The sequence below is a fragment of the Schistocerca cancellata genome, chromosome 10 (genome assembly GCF_023864275.1).
Source record: "Schistocerca cancellata isolate TAMUIC-IGC-003103 chromosome 10, iqSchCanc2.1, whole genome shotgun sequence".
In the NCBI taxonomy this organism is placed as follows: Eukaryota; Metazoa; Arthropoda; class Insecta; order Orthoptera; family Acrididae; genus Schistocerca; species Schistocerca cancellata.
The window spans coordinates 61034736-61055975 of NC_064635.1; the positions used below are offsets into that span (position 1 = coordinate 61034736).

Consider the following 21240-nt stretch of genomic DNA (forward strand, 5'->3'; position numbering starts at 1 on the left):
ACTAGTTACACAGAACTAATGAACTGCCAGGACATGCCTCTGAGCAAAATCATTCTGATACACATTGCCATTGTGCTAGACTGTATCCACTGACCACTTAAAAGAGCATATTTCTAGAAACAGAGCAAACTAATTTTTAGGCATGCAAACAAGAAAGAGCATAATTACTATTTTATAAACCAAGAACAAGCTGCCACATTTAAAAGTTTAGCTTTGGAATCATATGGATTTCTGTTAAAATAGCAGCAAGAAAGAAGACACATGAGACCAAGATTTAGCCACTCAGAACTGTACTTTAAAATAGATGTGGGACAAGGTAGAAAGCTAGAGGAAGAAACAAATGGGATTTTTAAAACTGAATAGCTTGTTAGAAGCTCAAATGGCTCTTGCCACATATTTAATATTAAGTCCCCCCCAGAAACTATGCAATATCTAGGGATTAAACAGATTTTAGTTCAACAGAGGCATTTGAATATGCACCAGACTCAAACAGGCCCATGTGCAAGAAAACAATTTGTGAGAGCAGTCACTAGAATACCTGTTACTAAACTTAATATGCAAACAGGGGAGTGTAGAGCTCAGACAGCACTTTCACCAAGTGGTTAGAAAATGTTTGATGTTACGTAACACATTTCTCTATTTTTCCAAGGAGAATGTCCCATTTAGTGCAGCAGTAATACGAGGTATGGCAGGGGAATCCCTTTGCCAGCTGTTGCTCTCTGACATACTGAAAACAAGCCGTTAGATGGACATACAATCACCAGTGCAGAAGCCAGGAGTTACCGACAGTGTCGTTTGCGGCAGGGGACGTCCTGGTACATTTTCTACTACTGCTCCACAGAACGTACCTTATCGTCAGAGTCTGAGTCGGTGTTGGAGCCCAACTCCGAGCCCCCCTCACTGCCCTCCTCTCGGTGTGCTGCCAGCTTGCGAGCCTGCCGATCCATAAGGCTAGTACGACTGCGAGTCTTCTTCCAGGAATAATAGTAGCGGACGAGGCTCGCAATTGTCTTGTCGGGCAACTGTAAGGAAAATAATTACTTTGGAACATTGGCAGTATAAAGAAATACAATTCATCAGATCTGGTGCCAAAAATATTGTGCAGGGTGTGAAAAAGATAAAATGCTGTTACTGACTTGACACTTTGGCGACACAAACACTTGCTGCAGTTATGGCAAGAGGTCGTGTAAAACATTTACTAATAAAGAACTGTATGTTATGCTGTAGTGATTATTTTGCTCATCTACAGTACACAAACTGCAATACCTCTCTTCACATCTGTACTAACACCCTGGAAACCAGTGTGAGATCAAAAGCACGAAATTTGAAGGAGCAACAAAGTTTTGAAAGAATAAAATAAATCTGCTGTAATAAGCTTCCTTTAATCAGGAATCTTCACAGAATTAAAATTCATTCTGCACCAACAATAAAATGGAAACCTTACTGCCTATGTGAAGTTTGGAAATTTGATCTGCATTTAGACTGACTAGGGCTTAGAGTTGTTGCACTGTATGTGTAAACTTACTGCCCACTTGGCATTTATTTTACCCATAATTTACCAACTGATAGCATTTGTTTTTTTTGTTCTATAGACAAGTGACACACAATTTTGTCATTTTAATCTGGGGACAAGAGAGAAAAAAGCATGTTGCCATGCAGTACCTGCAGGCACTTTTTTAAAAATTCTGTTGGATGTTGGCGAAGCTGTTCCCACCCATTTCAGTTTAGTCAATATTTCTGATGTTGTTGAAGAAAATAGTGTGCCACAGTAGAGATGAGTTGCAATATGACTACATTTGAGCGTAACTATAATGCTGGATTTAGGAGAACATCTTGAGATGATGATTGCAGTGTACACAATGATCCTTATATCAAGAAACTTAGCAGCTGGGAAGTTCTTTGATGCTTTTAATTGTCTCTAGTAGTAACAAAACAAATAACGAATGTTTTGAACCTTGGAATCTGAATCGGAGAAAAATAAAAGATGACTCTGTAATTTATTTTAGAAAACTATCCAATTAATGTTATATTTGAAAAACTGGGACTGAATAGAAAGGTATGCCAATACAACAAATAATAAGAAGATAATTCTTTTATTTGTAAAGTGTAAGACAAAAAGGAAGCCAGTTTTGAACTCAAAATTTTGAGATATTAAGAATAGTTAAATGAATGTTTAAAAGTACTGTCCCTTAGCAGTATATATTGCCAAATTTTAATAGACAATACTTGCTTCCAAGTCAAATAAATATTGCCTTCGTGACACACAACAGCAAAAAGTTTTATCACAGCTGCTGGAACACTTAGCCATGAACAGCACCTTTAAATGCCTTGAAATGTGAAATGATGGCTAGTACAAATACTCACCATCTGCCTGATGCGGTGGAAACTCTTTCCGTGAAACTGAAAGGCCTGCTCAAAGAGCACTTTGTCCTCCACTGTCCACTCATCTGGAAACGGTGTGAAATTTGCCAGGTCAAGGATGGCTCGCTCAAGGTCATGCTTGTGCCAAAACAGCATTCCCAGAGCTTGTTCTCCATTGTAGCCATACTTCTCCTTAGCGAGGGAAATATACTCATCCACTGTAAAAGAATAAAACATTTTCCTGATGATCTCACAGATGAAATTACATGCAGGGCAAAATATCTCTCTCTCTGTATCACAACAAAACCCATTACTATTTATCTCCCTGTCATGAAAGATTATATTACTCTGCAGGGCGAAGTGGTTTCCCAGCCATTGCAGGGACTAATTTGACCACATGGCGAGACACATTCATGTTCCAATTAGAAGTAGCAGGACACAGAGAAGTACGAAAAAATCAGTTCCTGGAACATCAGGTGGTCTTCATCAAAAGAATGAAACTACTTAGTTTGAATTTGACTTTAACAATCCTGGTACACGGCCAAAGAGTTTTTCTTACATTGAGACATCATTTTATAAATATGAAAGGAGAAAATGGGACGCAATTCTGACATCAGTAAAAGCTACAGAGAAGGCCACAATTCAAATAAATATGGGTTTCAAAAGATGTTACAATACCCTGCAGGGTATTTTCTCACTTAGGTCAGATAAGAATCAAAATCGTTCTTAACTAAAGAGGAAGGGATGGTTAACTGGAAAAAGCTTAAGTGAAAAATTGCCTGTCCATGAAAATTCTCTAAACCATACACTTTGTTTTTACTCATGGAAGAATCTAGAGTCTTCTCTCAGAAATGAGGGCATTCATATAGAGTTATAGGACCAGATTTAAAAAAAAAGGCGAGGGGTGTGTGTGTGTGTGTGTGTGTGTGTGTGTGTGTAAATCTCGTTTGAGAGCACTGCTGTACTTCGTTGTTGATGCTATTCTTTTCCTAGCAAAGCAAGGAGTCCATTTGGAGGAACAAAAGAAGTTGATGATTTTGGTGGTTCAGAGAGTGACAAAATTTCTAAATATTAATAATCTTATATCACACTATAGTGCCCCCCCCCCCCTCCCCAATACTGAACACCACAAGGGCACATTAGCTATTTTTCAAAAATTTTACAATTGCCAATAAAATAAAGCAGGATATAATTAATTAAAGATATTTTACATGCTAAATACTTTTCCTCAATGTTTGACTGCACTCCAGATACCAGTCGCAAGGAGCAGATTATTCAAGTAGTTCGCTATGTCAAGTTAAATGACACAAAAGATGTGGAAAGTTCAACTGACTTTTCATAGTGAGAGTCAAAACAGGAGAATGTCTTAGTCAAAAGAAGAACAAGATGGGATGAGCATGAAATGCTGCAGAGGGCAATCTTATGATAACGGCACTAACATGGCTGGAAAGCACAAAAATACTTCAGAAAAATTAACTGACCTGTTTCGTACATGTTGCTCACAGGTCATTCCATGTAAAATCATCCAGAAATTTTAGGGAATGACACCCACCGTCACACAAAACCTTGAAATTGTGGGTAGTGGAAGTTTACCTAGATATATTCACACTTATCAAACGTTAATGTTGCAGGTCAATTACTTTTTCAATTATGATAAAAAGAAGTTGTATAGATTCATGAATTCAGGATTTAATAGGTGAGCTCCTTTATAATTTAAAAATGCAATAGTTCCCACAGTTTTTGCAGTGGAAGCTTGATGATTTTAAGTTAAGGAGGAAGGTTTATATTTTTATAGTCCTGCTACTTGTAGTGAATGTCCATCATCTATATCTCAGAAAAAAATTGTAAATAATTTCTTTTAAACAAAATCCATGCATGGACATTATAATTTTTTAAGGTATTGCCCCCTCATAGATACCTTCGAAAAATTTACAATATTATTATAAATATTCCTTTATGTCACACAAAAAGAATCAATTTGTAGAAATTATGGGAAGTATGGGAAAAAATGTCATTGTAAAAGAAATACTGAAGTTGTTAATTTATGACTACCATGTCACCAATAAATTTCTGAAGTTGGTGACGCTGGATTTCCCTAGGAACAAATGTTGAGAACACTGTTTTATTGCCACTACATGTATTGAACCGTCTCCAGTTCCTTTGTTTTAATAATAGATTTATGGCAGCCAAACTGGCCATTTAGTAGGCGAAGTACAGGAATTATTCTCTTCATTCATTCAAGGATAGATCATTTTTTTGTGCCCAGTACACTCACTGGTTGAAGTTTTTCTGCAGATTATCCTCAGAAACTGAGGTTAATGCCATTTTGTGTGCACACACGAGTAGGTTTACACTGTCGGCTTTTATTGTTTCAATGATGTCTGCTGTAGCTAAGATGAAGAGTAAGGGGCTCAGTGGGTCACCTTGTAACACTCCCAACTGTTTGCTCTATCAGGCTGGACTTATATATACCATCATGTTTAGCAACAGGTAATATCTTGGACCTAAAGCGGTTTCCAGTTTCTTCATTAGAATGGATCTATTGATTGTGTCTAACGCCTTGGCATAGTCTATGAAAATTGCATGAAGCTTTCTCCCTCGATTGGCTAAGGCTATTTCTATATCAGTTTGGAGACACTGTACAGCTTGAGTCGTTGATCTCCCACATCTGAAACCAAACTGTGAAGTGGGGAGTTTCACATCAATATCTCTCCGACGCTTGCACAATAGTGTTGCAAAGATCTTGAATAGGGCGTTCTCTAGTGCAATGCCCCTGTACACATTTGGGTCAACCGTGTTACCTTTTCCCTTGTACAGAATTACCAGCTTTGAATGTTTCCACTGATCCGGTACAATTCCTCATTTCAGGCACTCATTGAGGAGCACTGTGAGTGGAATTACTAGTACAGGGAGCGTAGTTTTCAGGTGCTCATCACATTTTTTTTCTTCATGCTCATAATTGTGTGGATTATTTTTCTTCTGTGAAGAATTCAAACTCCTGCGTAGCGGCTGGAGTCGCTGTGGGGCTTCTTGCTGGTGGGCGTGTGTCGTTAGCCTGAAGGATTGAGCTTAAATGTCTTTCCCACACTTCCATTGGGATGTTCTCTGGGAATTTTGGTTGCTTCGGCTGAAGAACCTTATACGGTCTCTGTCTCCCTGATTCTATTAAACGTTTTTCCTCTTCCTCTCAGAATATCCTTTGCGCCTCCTTAATCTTGGTTCTACGAGGGACATTTGAGAAGTCCGTGCAAAGTCCGAGAGATGGCATCACCGGTGTGCATCGAGGTCATCTTTAGTTAGTAGCATTTTTTGAAAGAACTCACACCAAGTTTCAGCCATATTGGTCTATTTCTTTGTGTTTGGCATTCGTGTAAATCAAGGAAGTCGAGCGACTGTCAAAAAATATACAAAAAAGAGTTTCGTGTGGTGATTAAACATTACTTTATGAAAGGCAAAATGCCTCAGGAGACTAAAAGAGAAGCTTGATAAACATTACGGTGACTCTGCACCTTTGTTTAGTGGTTTCAAAATTTTCAGAGTGGCCATAAGGGCACAAATGATGTTGAACATTCTAGACGTCCTGTGGAGGTTACGACTCCACAAATCATTGATAAAATCCGTGATATGGTGATCGATGACAGAAGAGTTAAGGTGTGTGAGATTGCTAGTGCTGTGGGCATCTCAAATGAACGGGTACATAATATTTTGACATGAGAAAGCTATCTGTAAGATGGGTTCCTCGACTGCTCACGTCTGACCAAGAACGGAATCATGTGAAGTGTTACAAGGATGGTTTGCAGCTGTTCAGGAAGAATCTGCAGGACTTTAAGCGTCATTTCGTCACTGTGGATGAAACATGGGTACATTACTATACTCCTGAGACCAAACAACAACTCTATGCCTTTACAAATGTCTGCTTGTGTCTGTGTATATGCGGATGGATATGTGTGTGTGTGCGCGCGCACGCGCGAGTGTTTACCTGTCCTTTTTTCCCCCTAAGGTAAGTCTTTCTGCTCCCGGGATTGGAATGACTCCTTACCCTCTCCCTTAAAACCCAAATCCTTTTGTCTTTCCCTCTCCTTCCCTCTTTCCTGATGAGGCAACCGTTGGTTGCGAAAGCTTGAATTTTGTGTGTATGTTTGTGTGTCTATCGACCTGCCAGCGCTTTTGTTTGGTACGTCTCATCATCCTTTTATATATATAATAGAGGGAAACATTCCATGTGGGAAAAATATATTTAAAAAGAAAGATGATGAGACTTACCCAACAAAAGCGCTGGCAGGTCGATAGACACACAAATAAACACAAACATACACACAAAACTCTAGCTTTCGCAACCAACGGTTGCCTCGTCAGGAAAGAGGGAAAGACAAAAGGATATGGGTTTTAAGGGAGAGGGTAAGGAGTCATTCCAATCCCGGGAGCGGAAAGACTTACCTTAGGGGGAAAAAAGGACAGGTATACACTCGCGCGCGCGCGCACACACACACACACACACACACACACACACACATATCCATCCGCATATACACAGACACAATATATATATATAGAGGGAAACATTCCACGTGGGAAAAATATATTTAAAAAGAAAGATGATGAGACTTACCAAACAAAAGCGCTGGCAGGTCGATAGACACACAAACAAACACAAACATACACACAAAATCCTAGCTTTCGCAACCAACGGTTGCCTCGTCAGGAAAGAGGGAAGGAGAAGGAAAGACAAAAGGATTGGGTTTTAAGGGAGAGGGTAAGGAGTCATTCCAATCCCGGGAGCGGAAAGACTTACCTTAGGGGGAAAAAAGGACAGGTATACACTCGCACACACACACATATCCATCCACACATACACAGACACAAGCAGACATTTGTAAAGGCAAAGAGTTTCGGCAGAGATGTCAGTCGGGACGGAAGTACAGAGGCAAAGATGATGTTGAAAGACAGGTGAGGTATGAGCGGCGGCAGATTGAAATTAGAAATTAGCGGAGATTGAGGCCTGGCGGATAGCGAGAAGAGAGGATATGCTGAAGGGCAAGTTCCCATCTCCGGAGTTCTGACAGGTTGGTGTTAGTGGGAAGTATCCAGATAACCCGGACGGTGTAACACTGTGCCAAGATGTGCTGGCCGTGCACCAAGGCATGTTTAGCCACAGGGTGATCCTCATTGCCAACAAACACTGTCTGCCTGTGTCCATTCATGCGAATGGACAGTTTGTTGCTGGTCATTCCCACATAGAATGCTTCACAGTGTAGGCAGGTCAGTTGGTAAATCACGTGGGTGCTTTCACACGTGGCTCTGCCTTTGATCGTGTACACCTTATATATATATATATATGTGTGTGTGTGCGCGCGCGCGCGCGCGCGCACGAGTGTATACCCGTCCTTTTTTCCCCCTAAGGTAAGTCTTTCCGCTCCCGGGACTGGAATGACTCCTTACCCTCTCCCTTAAAACCCACATCCTTTCGTCTTTCCCTCTCCTTCCCTCTTTCCTGATGAGGCAACAGTTTGTTGCGAAAGCTTGAATTTTGTGTGTATGTTTGTGTTCGTTTGTGTGTCTGTCGACCTGCCAGCACTTTCATTTGGTAAGTCACATCATCTTTGTTTTTAGGTATATATATATATATATATCACACACACAAAGATGATGTGACTTACCGAACGAAAGTGCTGGCAGGTTGATAGACACACAAACATACACACAAAATTCAAGCTTTCGCTACCAACGGTTGCTTCATCAGGAAAGAGGGAAGGAGAGAGAAAGACGAAAGGATGTGGGTTTTAAGGGAAAGGGTAAGGAGTCATTCCAATCCCGGGAACGGAAAGACTTACCTTGGGGGATAAAAAAGGACAGGTATACACTAGCACACACACACACACACACACACACACACACACACACACACACATACGCAGACATTTGTAAAGGCAAAGAGTTTGGGCCGAGATGGCAGAAGTACAGAGGCAAAGATGTTGTTGAATTACAGGTGAGGTATGAGCGGCGGCAACTTGAAATTAGCGGAGGTTGAGGCCTGGCGGGTAACGAGAAGAGAGGATATAATGAAGGGCAAGTTCCCATCTCCGGAGTTCTGACAGGTTGGTGTTCCGGACGGTGTAACACTGTGCCAAGATGTGCTGGCCGTGCACCAAGGCATGTTTAGCCACAGGCTGATCCTCATCACCAACAAACACTGTCTGCCTGTGTCCATTCATGCGAGTGGACAGTTTGTTGCTGGTCATTCCCACATAGAAAGCTTCACAGTGTAGGCAGGTCAGTTGGTAAATCACGTGGGTGCTTTCACACGTGGCTCTGCCTTTGATCGAGTACACCTTCCGGGTTACAGGACTGGAGTAGATGGTGGTGGGAGGATGCATGGGACAGGTTTTACACCGGGGGCAGCTACAAGGGTAGGAGCCAGAGGGTAGGGAAGGTGGTTTGGGGATTTCATAGGGATGAAATGAGAGGTTACGAAGGTTAGGTGGACGGCGGAAAGACACTCTTGGTGGAGTGAGGAGGATTGAGGTTTTGGGAGGAGTGGAGCTGGAAGTGGGAGACTGAGTAGATGGGAGAGACTGGGTCTGTGTGCAATGAGAGGAGGTTGAGGTTTGCTTGAAAGGTTGTGAAGGGTGAGTGAGTTGCCTTTCTGGAGGTGGGAAACCAGGAGATTGGATAGTTTTTTGAGGTGGAGGGTGGCATGATGTTCTAATTTGCGGTTGGCCTGTAGGAGCATGCTCTGAACAGCCGGTGTGGATGTGGGCGAGGAAAGATTGAGGACTTTTATTAAGGATAGGAGTTGACGGGTGTGTTCATTGGCTGAGTTGATGTGTATATATAGTATCCGGAAGACAAAGTAGGATACCTTCTCTTTGACCAAAACAGTGTATATACTTGCAGGATCATGAGGAACACATACCGTATGTGTGTGCATTTACCACTGAAACGTTAAATTGTTCTAAATTCCATTTCTATTAAAGAAACATACCAAGATCTAATCAAAATAATCTCATGTGATATAAATAACTGAGTCTGTACGCTTCGTCTGTGTGAAAAATGCCCCAGCAGTTCATTGCTTCAAACCCACTTAGAAAATGAAATAGAAGATTATGATCCTGATGAGATGGTTCAGTACAGTCAATGGGTATTAACTGACAGAATGACTTTAACTGTTCAAATCACTTCTCTATCATAATTCTGTGACATATTAATTAAGAAAATTGGGAAACTTACTCCACAGTCTTATTTCTCAATCACAATCTGATTATATGAAAAAGAAAAAGGAAACATTTGATGAAGGATCAGTGTTAATTTTAATGGATTTCAGTGAAAACATCAATTTTGTTGTTCAAGATGAAGTACAGGGGTACCATTGAAGCAATGGCAGCTGCACTCTTCACATTGTCCATATATATTACAAAAAGGAAAAACAGCGGCATGCAAAAAGTGTTTGTATTGTTTCTGATGATCTAGAACATGATGTTGCCTTGGTGTACCAGACTCAGAAGACTGTACTGAATTATTTTAAATGTGAATTTGCAGAAATTAATATTGTGTATGCTGAATATTTCACTGATGGTTGTGCTGCACAATATAAAAATTGTAAGAATTTCAGAAATATCTGCTACCATGAACACGACTTTAACATAAAGTGCAGCTGGTCCTTTTTTGCTACCAGCCATGGCAAATCTCCCTGTGATGGTATTGGTGGCACTGTTAACAGACTTGTCACAAAAACAAGTTTGCAACAAGTTTGCAAAGAGTTTATAAATCAAATACAGCTCCACAGGTATTTGAATTCTCTTGTGAGACCTTGCAAGGCACTTCAGTTCTCTTTGTTTCAAAAGATGAAATGGTACAAGTCAGACATTATCTTTCTCAGCACTTCAGAAGTGCAAAAACAATTCCTGGAACATGATCTGTGCATCACATTGTACTAATACCACCAACCAAGATTGGAGCAAAAAGGCTGAGCTGTGAAACGGATTTTAGTATCGTGCATGATTTCTGAGATGCACTTCTGACACTAATGCCAGAATGCACTGTGCAGCCCAACTGCTATATTGCATGTGCATATGACTATTACTGGTATTTGGGAATTGTTGAGGTGAATTGGGAAGAAGGAGATGTTACAGAAAGGTTCATGCATCCTCATGGATCATCCCCATCCTTCTACTGGCCTGATGGTGATGCTTCTCTCATATTCTGTGTGAAGTTGATATCACCAAAGCGACAGGCCGTACTTATACTCTGAGCAGAGTCCTCAAAGCTGGTGGAAGAAAAGTGGTTCTCATACAAAAAATATTATCTAAGCATCAAAGTGTCTCATCACATGAGTAGTTCTGAATCAACCTGAATGCAGACTACAGCACCAGCATATTGGGCATAGTTGACAATATTGGCTTTTGACAAAATAATAATATAAATAAAATGCTATGTATTTTTATATTGAGTTAATTTGGTTATGGCAGAGGTAAGAAAGTGTTATATATAAAATAAAACTTTTTCTCCCCAGTGCTATTCATTTCTCAAAACTGATTTTTTCCATGAGAAAACTTTATTGTTTGATCATTTTCTAATTTTTTCAGTGTTTTCCAGAGGGTGAGGGGCAATTATCCAAAATATTTTTTTCTAATTTAACAATAGCATTAAATAAAATTCATTTACAAAAATTTAATTGGACAATTCTAATATATTATCAGAAACTACATGTCCAAACGGATATTCACGGATAAAAATGTCAGCATACTATTTTTTGTTTAAAAACTGCAGCCAATTTTCAAATTTTTACAGTCTGCTTTGAAGTAACGCATTGCATCAAACTTTTAGCAATTGCTACTAGCAGAATGTATATAAAACAATAAAAATTGGCAAATGTTCATGAAATTAGATACAAAAGCTGCCCACAAAATCTCAGTTCAAAACCAGATAACGGGTGTCGTGGTCTGGATGACTTGACATGGAATGACCCTCACTCTTTAAACTTAGAAGCAGCACATGCAGCCGGCACATCAGCTGAAACAAACTTTTTTTGGAGCTATCTATCGTTTATATCTATTCATGTGGCTTCAGTTTTAAGATGAGAAATTTTACAAAAACATGCACCCACAACACTAAGATCTCAGAGCATGAGTATGTGGTCCTCAAGAGAAGAGGGGGTCAAAGCTCTTTAGAAGCACTTTGATAAAATCAAAGGATCTGGAAGAAGTGGACATCTTGAGGTGTCAAGGAATTTTTAATCTGGACATGGAAGGAAGTGTGAGGGTTAAAAATTATGGAGGAAGACCATGGTTCAAACACAGTAAGCAGGTTCAACTGGACATAGGCTGCAATAGTTACTAGGACATGAAGGGGCTCACACAGGATAGACTGGTGTGGAAACCACCACAAACCATTCTTCGGCCTGAAGACCCCAAAAACTCCATGGAACATACAGACATCCCTCTGACTGACTGTTTCAATCAAGTAGATGATTAAGCTCATGCAATATGGATATTGTAGCTCACTGTGACGGTCCATTAACTGAACATAAATGTAGACAACTGCAGGACAGATGTAAAAACAGTGTGGGTACATTAGTGGAACATAAAGCTATCTGGTGCTGGATTGTAAACAGGGAAGGGCAGTGACTGACGAGGGTTGGAACCAGGAGGGTTACAGGAACATAGGATATAATTCAGAGAAAGTTCCCAACTGCACAACTCAGAAAAGCTGGTATTTGTAGGTAGGATCCAGATGGCACAGGCTGTGAAGCAGTCACTGAAATGAACAGTGTGGTGTTAGGCAGCATGCTCAGCAACTGGGTGGTCGACCCGTTCCTCAGCCATAGTTTGTCAGTGGCCACTCGTGCAGACGGCCAGCTTGTCAGTTGTCACGTCCATGTAGAACACAGCACAATGGTTGCAGCTTAGCTTGCAGTTCACATCAATGCTTTCACCAGCTGTGTCTTTTAGGGGATAGGGGATGCATGTGACAAACTGGAGTAGATGGTGGTGGGAAGATGTATCGAACAGGTCTTGCATCTACACCTATTACAGGGATACGAGCCATGGGGCAAGGTATTGGGAGCAGGGATAGACAAGGATATTTTGTGGGTTTGGTTGCTGGCAGAATACCACTATGGGAGGGGGAGAAGGACAGTGTACATGACATTCCTCATTTCAGGGCACGACGAGAGATAGCCAAGACCCTGGCAGAGAATGTTATTCAATTGCTCCAGTCCAGGACGGTACTGAGTCACAACGGGAATGCTCCTCTGTGAGCGGGCAGTGGTACTTTGGGAAATGGAGGGTGACTGAAGAGAGTAAGCCCAGGAATACGTTGCTGTATTAGGTGGCAGGTGTTGCCTACAAACAAATCCGAGGTACAGAAATGGGCACCCACACGGCACTATCCCACGCCAACCTATTCATCGCTGATCTACAGTAATCCTTCCTAAGCACACAGAGTCCCAAACCCCTAACCGGTTCAGATTCATTAGTGACATCTTCGTGGTCTGATTGAAAGTGAGGGCACTCTACCCACACTCATTCAGAACCCCAAAACACCTTCTCCTCCATTCGCTTCAAGCTGTCCTCCTCAAACAAATAAGCCACGATTCTCAATGTTGAACTGCACCTCATAGATGGCTACACCTACCAACCACCAGGAACACCTCCACTTCAATAGCCCCTGCTTCATACCACCAAGAAGGCCCTTCCATATAGCATAGCCACCAGTGACCATCACATTTTTAGTGACAAGCAATGCCTCTCCAATCTCTCCAAATATACAAAGGGTCTCACCGAGGCCTACACAGACCGTGGTTACCTTCCCCCAACAATATACAGAAATAGATCTCCTGGGCCTTATCTCTCCGGTCACCCCACCAGCTCTCGAAGTTCCCCCATCTGGCCACAGAGGCCCAGTCCTCTCGGGACTCAGTACCACCCGGGACTGGAGCAGCTGCGTCACATTCTCTGCCAGGGTTTCTACAACCTCTCATTGTGCCCTGAAATGAGGAATGTCCCGCCCACTATTCTTCCCACCCCTCCCACAGTGGTATTTTGCTGACTATCGTACTTACACAATATCCTTGTCCATCCCTAATCAGCCCCTACTCCTAACCCTTTGCCTCATGGTTCATATTCCTGTACTAGAACTAGATGCAAGCCCTGCCCCATACATTCTCCTACCAACACCCACTCCAGTCCAGTACAGTCTGGCATCAAGCATCACCTATCCCATTATATGCAGGGCTATCTGTGGAAACAGTCATATGAACTACAAGCTAAGCTGCAACCACTGTGCTGGATTCTACATGGGCATCACAACACACAAGTTGTTGTCCACATGAATGGCCACTGACAAACTGTGGCCAAGATATGGCTGGATCACCAGTTACTGAGCACGCTGTCCAATACAACACCCTTTATTTCAATGACTACTTCACAAACTATGCCATCTGGATCCTTCCTACCATCAGCTTTTCTGAACTGTGTGGGTGGGAACTCTCCCTGCAATATATCCTATGTTCCCAAAACCCTCAACCTTCATTAGTCACTATCCTTCACACACTTACACCTTCCCTGTTCTCACTCCAGCACTACACAGCCTTCTATTCTACCAACACATCCACATTTTTTTTTTATTACATCTTTGTGTCCCCCCCAGTGTCTAACCTCCCAACTGCACTTCCTTCTCTCCACATCATCCATGTATGCTCGCACAAGAAGCACCTCACTGCCCCCTGCCCCCACCTTCTCCCTTCTCCATCATCCAGATCCCTGCTCCCATCATGCACTGTTGCCCAGTCTGGCCTTGGCAGCCAGAGACACACTTGTGTGTGTGTGTGTGTGTGTGTGTGTGTGTGTGTGTGTGTGTGTGTGAGAGAGAGAGAGAGAGAGAGAGAGAGAGAGAGAGAGAGAGAGAAAAGGAGGGGTGTGTTCGCATTTTTGTGTGGTGTATGTCGCCTAATTCAGAAGAAGGCCTTTTGGCCGAAAACTTTTAGCAATCTTTTCTTTGTGACTATCTGTGGCTCAACATCTCCACTACACTGCATATAATTATCTATCCTTTTCATAATATTGTCAGAGGTAAACCACTGTGAAAAAAATGCTCTTTGATGATAAAAGATTAATGACCTTCACAAGAACGTCTTTGCTCTATGACAGTTAACAAGCTACGTACTCATGACACGATATACTGATGTTGAACCTGTTTTTATCGTAAATATTTATCAGAATTAACAGTAATCACTACCAGTCAAATTTGTTGGTATTTTGCTTAGAAACTTTAGACTGCAATATGTCATGATGAGAGAAACCTTATTAGAAAAATGTGGCCATACAACATTTATCTTCAGTCATTGTTCTATGGTGTCTTTGTATAGGCCTATACTGAGGATTGTGTAAAGACTACAAGAAGCACAACACATCACAGAATGCTGCTTCATTCATGGGTCTGCTGTTAACATGAATATTTAAGAAGTCACTGACAGGCACAATGAATAACTACTAGTTCACTGAGTGTGTTCCTTCGCATCTTGATTTTAAATTGGCATTTCTTTCTGCACAAGTCCTCAGCATCCCCCCCGCCCCCCAAGTTTTCAACTCTATTTCAGTTTCTACTTACAGCTCTAATTACATCATGCCATATGAAAGTTTTAACTACACAGGCACATATTACTATCACTGATAATTCTCTCTATCCTGTGCAAAATGTGACATTCCAAGCAGTTCTCTCTCCAAAGATTTGTTTAACATTTCTACCACACTGGACGGAAAACAATGTGTGTGGCCCATACTCACATACTGATATCTTTAATTAAAAAAAAAAAAAAAAAGAATAATTGTACTAAACTAATCCTTTCAAGAACAGTTCACACAGTCACTTAACTTACCACTTAAAATCTTAAATAGATAATGTTTCAAAAAGAACTTTACAACTTTAAAAATTTATATAAATTTATTGAAAGAAGATACAGAGTTGGGTTTAGTGTTATTTTGTATGGAAATAAATCAAGTTTTTTTTTGTTTTACCTTAAACTAAAGAAGTTGTATGTGGCTTCCGTTGGTTATCCCGCACACATCCTATCGGAAGCCAATTTCTTACCAAACTCACTGTAGTATTGCAGGAGTAGCTTGCTCAGTGGCAGCGTAAGTTCTTGCTCTCAATTCAGCTAGACAAGCTGGCACAGGAAGTACAAACACGATATCCTTGATGCATCTCTCTCTCTCTCTCTCTCTCTCTCTCTCTATATATATATATATATATATATATATATATATATATATAATATTATTTTTATTATTATTATTTATTATTATTATTTTATTATATTATAATTATATAATTACAATATATATACGTAATACAGGTGTCTGTATATGTGTGGATGGATGTGTGTGTGTGTGCGCGCGCGCGAGTGTATACCCGTCCTTTTTTCCCCCTAAGGTAAGTCTTTCTGCTCCCGGGACTGGAATGACTCCTTACCCTCTCCCTTAAAACCCACATCCTTTCGTCTTTCCCTCTCCTTCCCTCTTTCCTGACGAGGCAACAGTTTGTTGTGAAAGCTTTGGTGTTGTTAGGTCTGGGGAATATGGGGGCCATGCAATCATGCAATTGGCGCATCATGGCCAATCCACTGACCTGGAAAGTGGTCACTGAGAAAATCCTGGATGTCAGCCAGGTAGCGTGATGGTGTACCATCTTGCATGAAGTAAACATTTTGTTCTTGATCATCCTCATTGATCTGTGGTATCAAAAATTGTTCTAACATATCCAGGTACACTGTCCTGTTGATGGTTCTCCCAAGGAAAAAAAAGGGCCGTACAATTTGCTCTTGCTCAATGCACAAAAAACATTCAGTTTAGGGCTACCACGAACATGTTGCAATGTTTGATGTGGATTTTCACTGCCCCAAATCCTAACGTTATGTGTGTTAACCTCGTCACTTAAGTGAAAAGTCAACTCATCAGAAAAAATTATTTTGGCCAAGAAATGTTCATCCTTTGTCAATGTCTTTTATTGCTTGTACGATCGTCAATCTGTACAGTTTCAAATGCAAAAAGGTTTCTCAACACATGTCAAACAGTCGTATGTGGAATTTGCAGTTCACAAGATGCACACTGGTTCGAATTCGTAGGGCTGTTGACAAAATATTGTCTCACTCGCTCAACATCGTCATCAGATGTGCTTGGACGACCTGATGATTTCCCATGTCTTACCGAGCAACCTGTTTCTACAGAACATTTATGCCACTCTTAAATTTTAGGTCTACCGGGAGGGTCTTTAGTGTACTTAGTACGGAAATTACGCTGAACTGTTGTTGTCGACTTCGATTCTTCAAACCAAAACACACAGTTAGCACACTGGGGTCCAATGAAGGCAGCCACCTTTAACGCAACTGCCATTAGCACTCCCTGCGGTGCGATTCAGCTCTAGCGAACTACAAGAGACAAAACTTGATAAACACCCAGTATTATCTAAGAAGGCCCACTGTTACTTCTCATAGCTGCAATACCAATTTACTCTAGTGTAGCATAAGTAATCACCTCAGATGGCAAACAGTGGCACACACACCCCTAATCTTGATCATGACTGTTCGGTTTCGAGATGAGTACAAGCCTTGAATAAAACAACCTGAGTCAAGCTAGGCTGCAACTTTCTGGAGCTTTGTCATAGGTCTGAGAATAGTAGGTTCCCCTTACATGCGTGAAGGGTTCACAACACATCAGAGGCTGCTACTCAGGTGGCCAACTGTGCATGGAATGCACACAAGAATTTTCTAGCTTAGGCTCCCAATAACGATAGCTGTAAAAAGGCCCTGGGTGGCTACAGTAAAACCCAAAGAAGTGTTGCCCCCCCCCCCCTCCAAACCCAATGAAATGATTAAAATCAACTGCAGCCACATTCACAACAAATTCCAAGAGAGTTTAAAGCAGTCCTAAAAACCAGTGCATCTCACGAAAAACTACGTACAAAACACTGGCTATAGCCCAATAATGACAGCAGTGTGAAGTTTGAGGTATATTTGAACGTATACCGAAAGGATAAGCTAAAACGCAATCGAGTGACCTGTTCACAGACATCTGGTGCAACATACCTCTGCAAACCTACTAAGACCTAAGGACTAGTAGAATCCGTGCCACATAAATTTGCTGCTGTATTGTGTTCCAAAGGTGGACCACCGTTATGTAGGTGGTCACAATGTTTTGGCTCATCAATGTATATTAGATCTAAATGGCAACAAATGGACCTGACCACAATGAAACTGGTGTTGGCAACGATGAGGCAGTTGTAAGAACAACGATTAACAAAGTACAATGGGAGACAAAGAAGTAGAAATACTTACATGTTTAGAACACAAGGTAAAGAGGCAACCATATCGTATCTCAAAGAGGAATTCAAGACATTTAGCGCTGGACAGGAGCCTGCCGAGGAGCTGTGATACAAATTTAAACCGATTTGGCTGTCAAAAGGGCGACATGTGAAGCCTTCAATAATAAAATCTTATTGAATGATCTGTCAGAAAACTCACAGAAATTCTGATAATATGTAAAGACTATAAATGGCATGAGGGTTGCTGGCCGGACACACACAGATGACACAGGAACTGAAAAACAGCTTATTCTGCTAAAATTAAACAAGCTACCACGACTCCCTCACATTCTATACAGTATTTGCAGATGCATTAGCTTCAATATTAAGCGTAACATACAGTAGATCCCCCCCCCCCTTTAAAAAAAAAAACTGTGGCCAGTGGTTGGAAGTTAAGAGCACAGATCACTCCTGTATACAAAGAGGTAGCAAAAGCATACCATAAACCTACCACTTATATATTCTCAAAACATCAGTCATGAAAAACACAATTTGTAGGTTTCTTGCACAATTTTCTGAAATCCATGGGTCAAGGTAACCAATGTGTTGCAATATTTTTTGATGTTTGAAAGGCATTTGACTCTGTACCCTTCCAATTCTTATTAACCAAAGTATGATACTTTTACAAGAAAATCTGTTGTGCTTGATAGTCATTCTCCTGAGCCCAACATCTCACCCATCATGGAGGATGCAGATGCAGTGTTTCAGAATTGTTGGTTGGTTGTTTCGGGGGAAGGAGACCAGACAGCGAGGTCGTCGGTCTCATCGGATTAGGGAAGGACAGGGAAGGAAGTCGGCCGTGCCCTTTGAAAGGAACCATCCCGGCATTTGCCTGGAGCGATTTAGGGAAATCACGGAAAACCTAAATCAGAATGGCCGGACGCGGGATTGAACCATTGTCCTCCCGAATGTTTCAGAATGACTGAAGGGAGAGCACAAAGATTTGCATGGGGTATAGTTGCATGTTTACAGCCTACAGTTAGTTTTCTGAATGTACTGGAAGAATTACAGGAGGCATAGTAGCATGTTCGTGGTCTGTGAGTCACCAGTGTCCTTTGTGTGCAGTGATAAATTATGTTTTATTATGTGAGTTAGCTGGTGCAAACTATACATGATCAAAAGAACATCGTACAATGCGGACCAACTGAAGGACATGTGCAGTTATTAAAACACCGACTTTATATTTCAGAGCATGGAGTTTGCTGTCCCGCCATCCCAATTTAGATTTTCCTAAACCATTTGGCATGCACTAGGATTGTTCCTTCAGAAACATTACGGCTGCATTCCTGTATTATCTTTGTAAAAACACACTTATATTTTCTATGTAATTATGAGCTATCTATTTTCATTGTATCGTGATAGCAAATCCTGTATTAGTGTGAGTCGATGCCTGGATGAACTAGTAAATAAAATATTGTATGGGGTATCAAATGAAATTTGTGAATGAATTAAGAATTTTTTGGTAGGGAGTAGACACTATGTAATCCGGGATGAAGAGTCAGAGACAATGTAATGTGCTCCAGGGAAGTGTGTTGTGACCCTTGAAATACATGTTTTACGTTAACGACCTGACCTATAATAGTAGTCTCAGACTCTAGGTACATGATGAAATTACGTATGAGTTTGGTGCAATAAGTTTTGTACAAAACAATGAAAAATTTTTTGTTTCGTAAAAAACTCACCTTAATTTTCGACATAAGTCTCATTTGAGGAATATACACATGTCCCAGTGATCCTCCAGCTTTTTCATCACATCAGAAAAATAGGTTCTGTCAAATTCTGCAAAATACTCGTCGACTGCAACTATCACTTCCTCATCTGATGAAAATTTCTTCACAGCAAGCGAAATTTTAAAGTTAGGGAACAGGAGGAGTCACTTGGCGCTAACATTAGTGAACAGAGGGTACAAGGAACCAATTCAAAGCCGAATTCGCATACTTTCACCACGGTTATCACCAATGTGAGGGATGGTGCATTATCCTGGTGAAAGAACACTTTTTGTGTGTCAATCTTGTCTTTCTTCAGCCAACACACATTTTAAACAAACCAACAATGAATCATTATAGGGTCCTGTTACACTTCTGCCATTTTTCCAAGCAATCTATGAGAATAATTCCTTGGAAATCCCAACATATGTTGGCCATCACCTTACCAGCCAACAAAACAATCTTTGCCTTTTTTGATGCACATTCACCAACCTTTGTCGACTGATCTGATTGCTATTTTGACTGGTGGATAATGATGATGGATCCAGGTTTCGACAAATTTGTGCATAAAGTCATGCAAATTGCAATTAACATCACCAGACATTGTGTTGAAATGTTGTAATGGACACGCTTTTGGTTGACTATGAACAATTGTGGCACCCACCTCGCACACTGCTTCTCCAAAGGCTATTCTCTACGCAGGATATTACATACTCACTCAGTTAAGGTGCCTACAGTCTCAGTAACCTCGCGAATGTTTATTCGGTGCTCTTGCATTACCTTATTATGGATTTTGTCAATGGTTTACTTTGTGGTAACCACAACTGAATAGCCAGTGTGTGCTTCATCTTTACTGCTTGTCCGACCACATTTAAATTCATTAAGTCAAAAGTGCATAGTCTTCAATGATGGTGCAGAGTCTATGTGAATTTCAATTCTGTTTTGATTTGTGAGGCAGTCCAACCATTCAAATGAAAACTTACAACAAAAGCACAAAATTATATATGTATTTTTTCCATTTTCAATTGCAGTCGACACACTGGCCAATTCAGTCAGCTCTAACATTGAACTGTATGCAGTACATTATTGAAATTTGTTAAATGATCCTTGTAATAATCACTCTTACCAATCACGAATGCACAACAAAAATGTTGCATTCTTTCCTGGAAATTTACCAGATTTATCAAACAACCCTTGCATAATGAGATATTACCTTGACGTAAGAAACTGCAGAAACATATTGTAAGATATTCATAAGATTTCAACGCAGTGGAGAGACTAGTAACTTTCCTTAAATGTACAGAAATTTAAAATTGTGCGATTAACTGAAGCCTTCGACACCACTTGACTCTCAGCCAAACAGTCACCTTTCAACCTAACTTAAAACTTAGGCTATGCTACAAATTGAAATGCCACTACAATCAATGTTCCAATAAACAATCTTAACACGAAATAATGTATATTTTAAATTAAAATCAGTGTTCTGTAGTCTTATTACTTGCACACGTATGACAGAACTCACCGCATCATTGAGTCATGGGTCAATGCCAACATCTGATATTGATAGGTTCAGTAAACACAAATTGTGCCCTTCACAAGATGTAATATCAATAACCCCAACTGGAATCAATTAACTCTTACAAAAACGTAGGAGTAATAATTTTTATGCATATGAAATGTGGTGATCACATAGGTGTAGTCACAAGTAACACAGTTTGCAGACTTCGGTTCAGTGGCAATATGCAGCTGCAGTGTCAAATGGACACTGTTTACAAAACACTTGTGTGCCCTGTCTTACAATACTGCTTAAGTGTATGGG

The 21240-nt window shown here is 40.7% G+C and overlaps 1 protein-coding gene across 1 annotated transcript in view; it reads right to left on the reverse strand.

Annotated features, from left to right (window-relative positions):
* The window catches only part of LOC126106386 (REST corepressor 3), a 74316-nt gene that overhangs the window by 49642 nt on the left and 3434 nt on the right, over positions 1-21240 (reverse strand). The window contains exons 4-5 of the mRNA XM_049912652.1: positions 2365-2579; positions 849-1022 (exon numbers count right to left, since the gene is read on the reverse strand). Of these exons, the coding sequence (XP_049768609.1) occupies positions 849-1022; positions 2365-2579 (389 nt within the window). The remainder of the gene's footprint in view (positions 1-848; positions 1023-2364; positions 2580-21240) is intronic.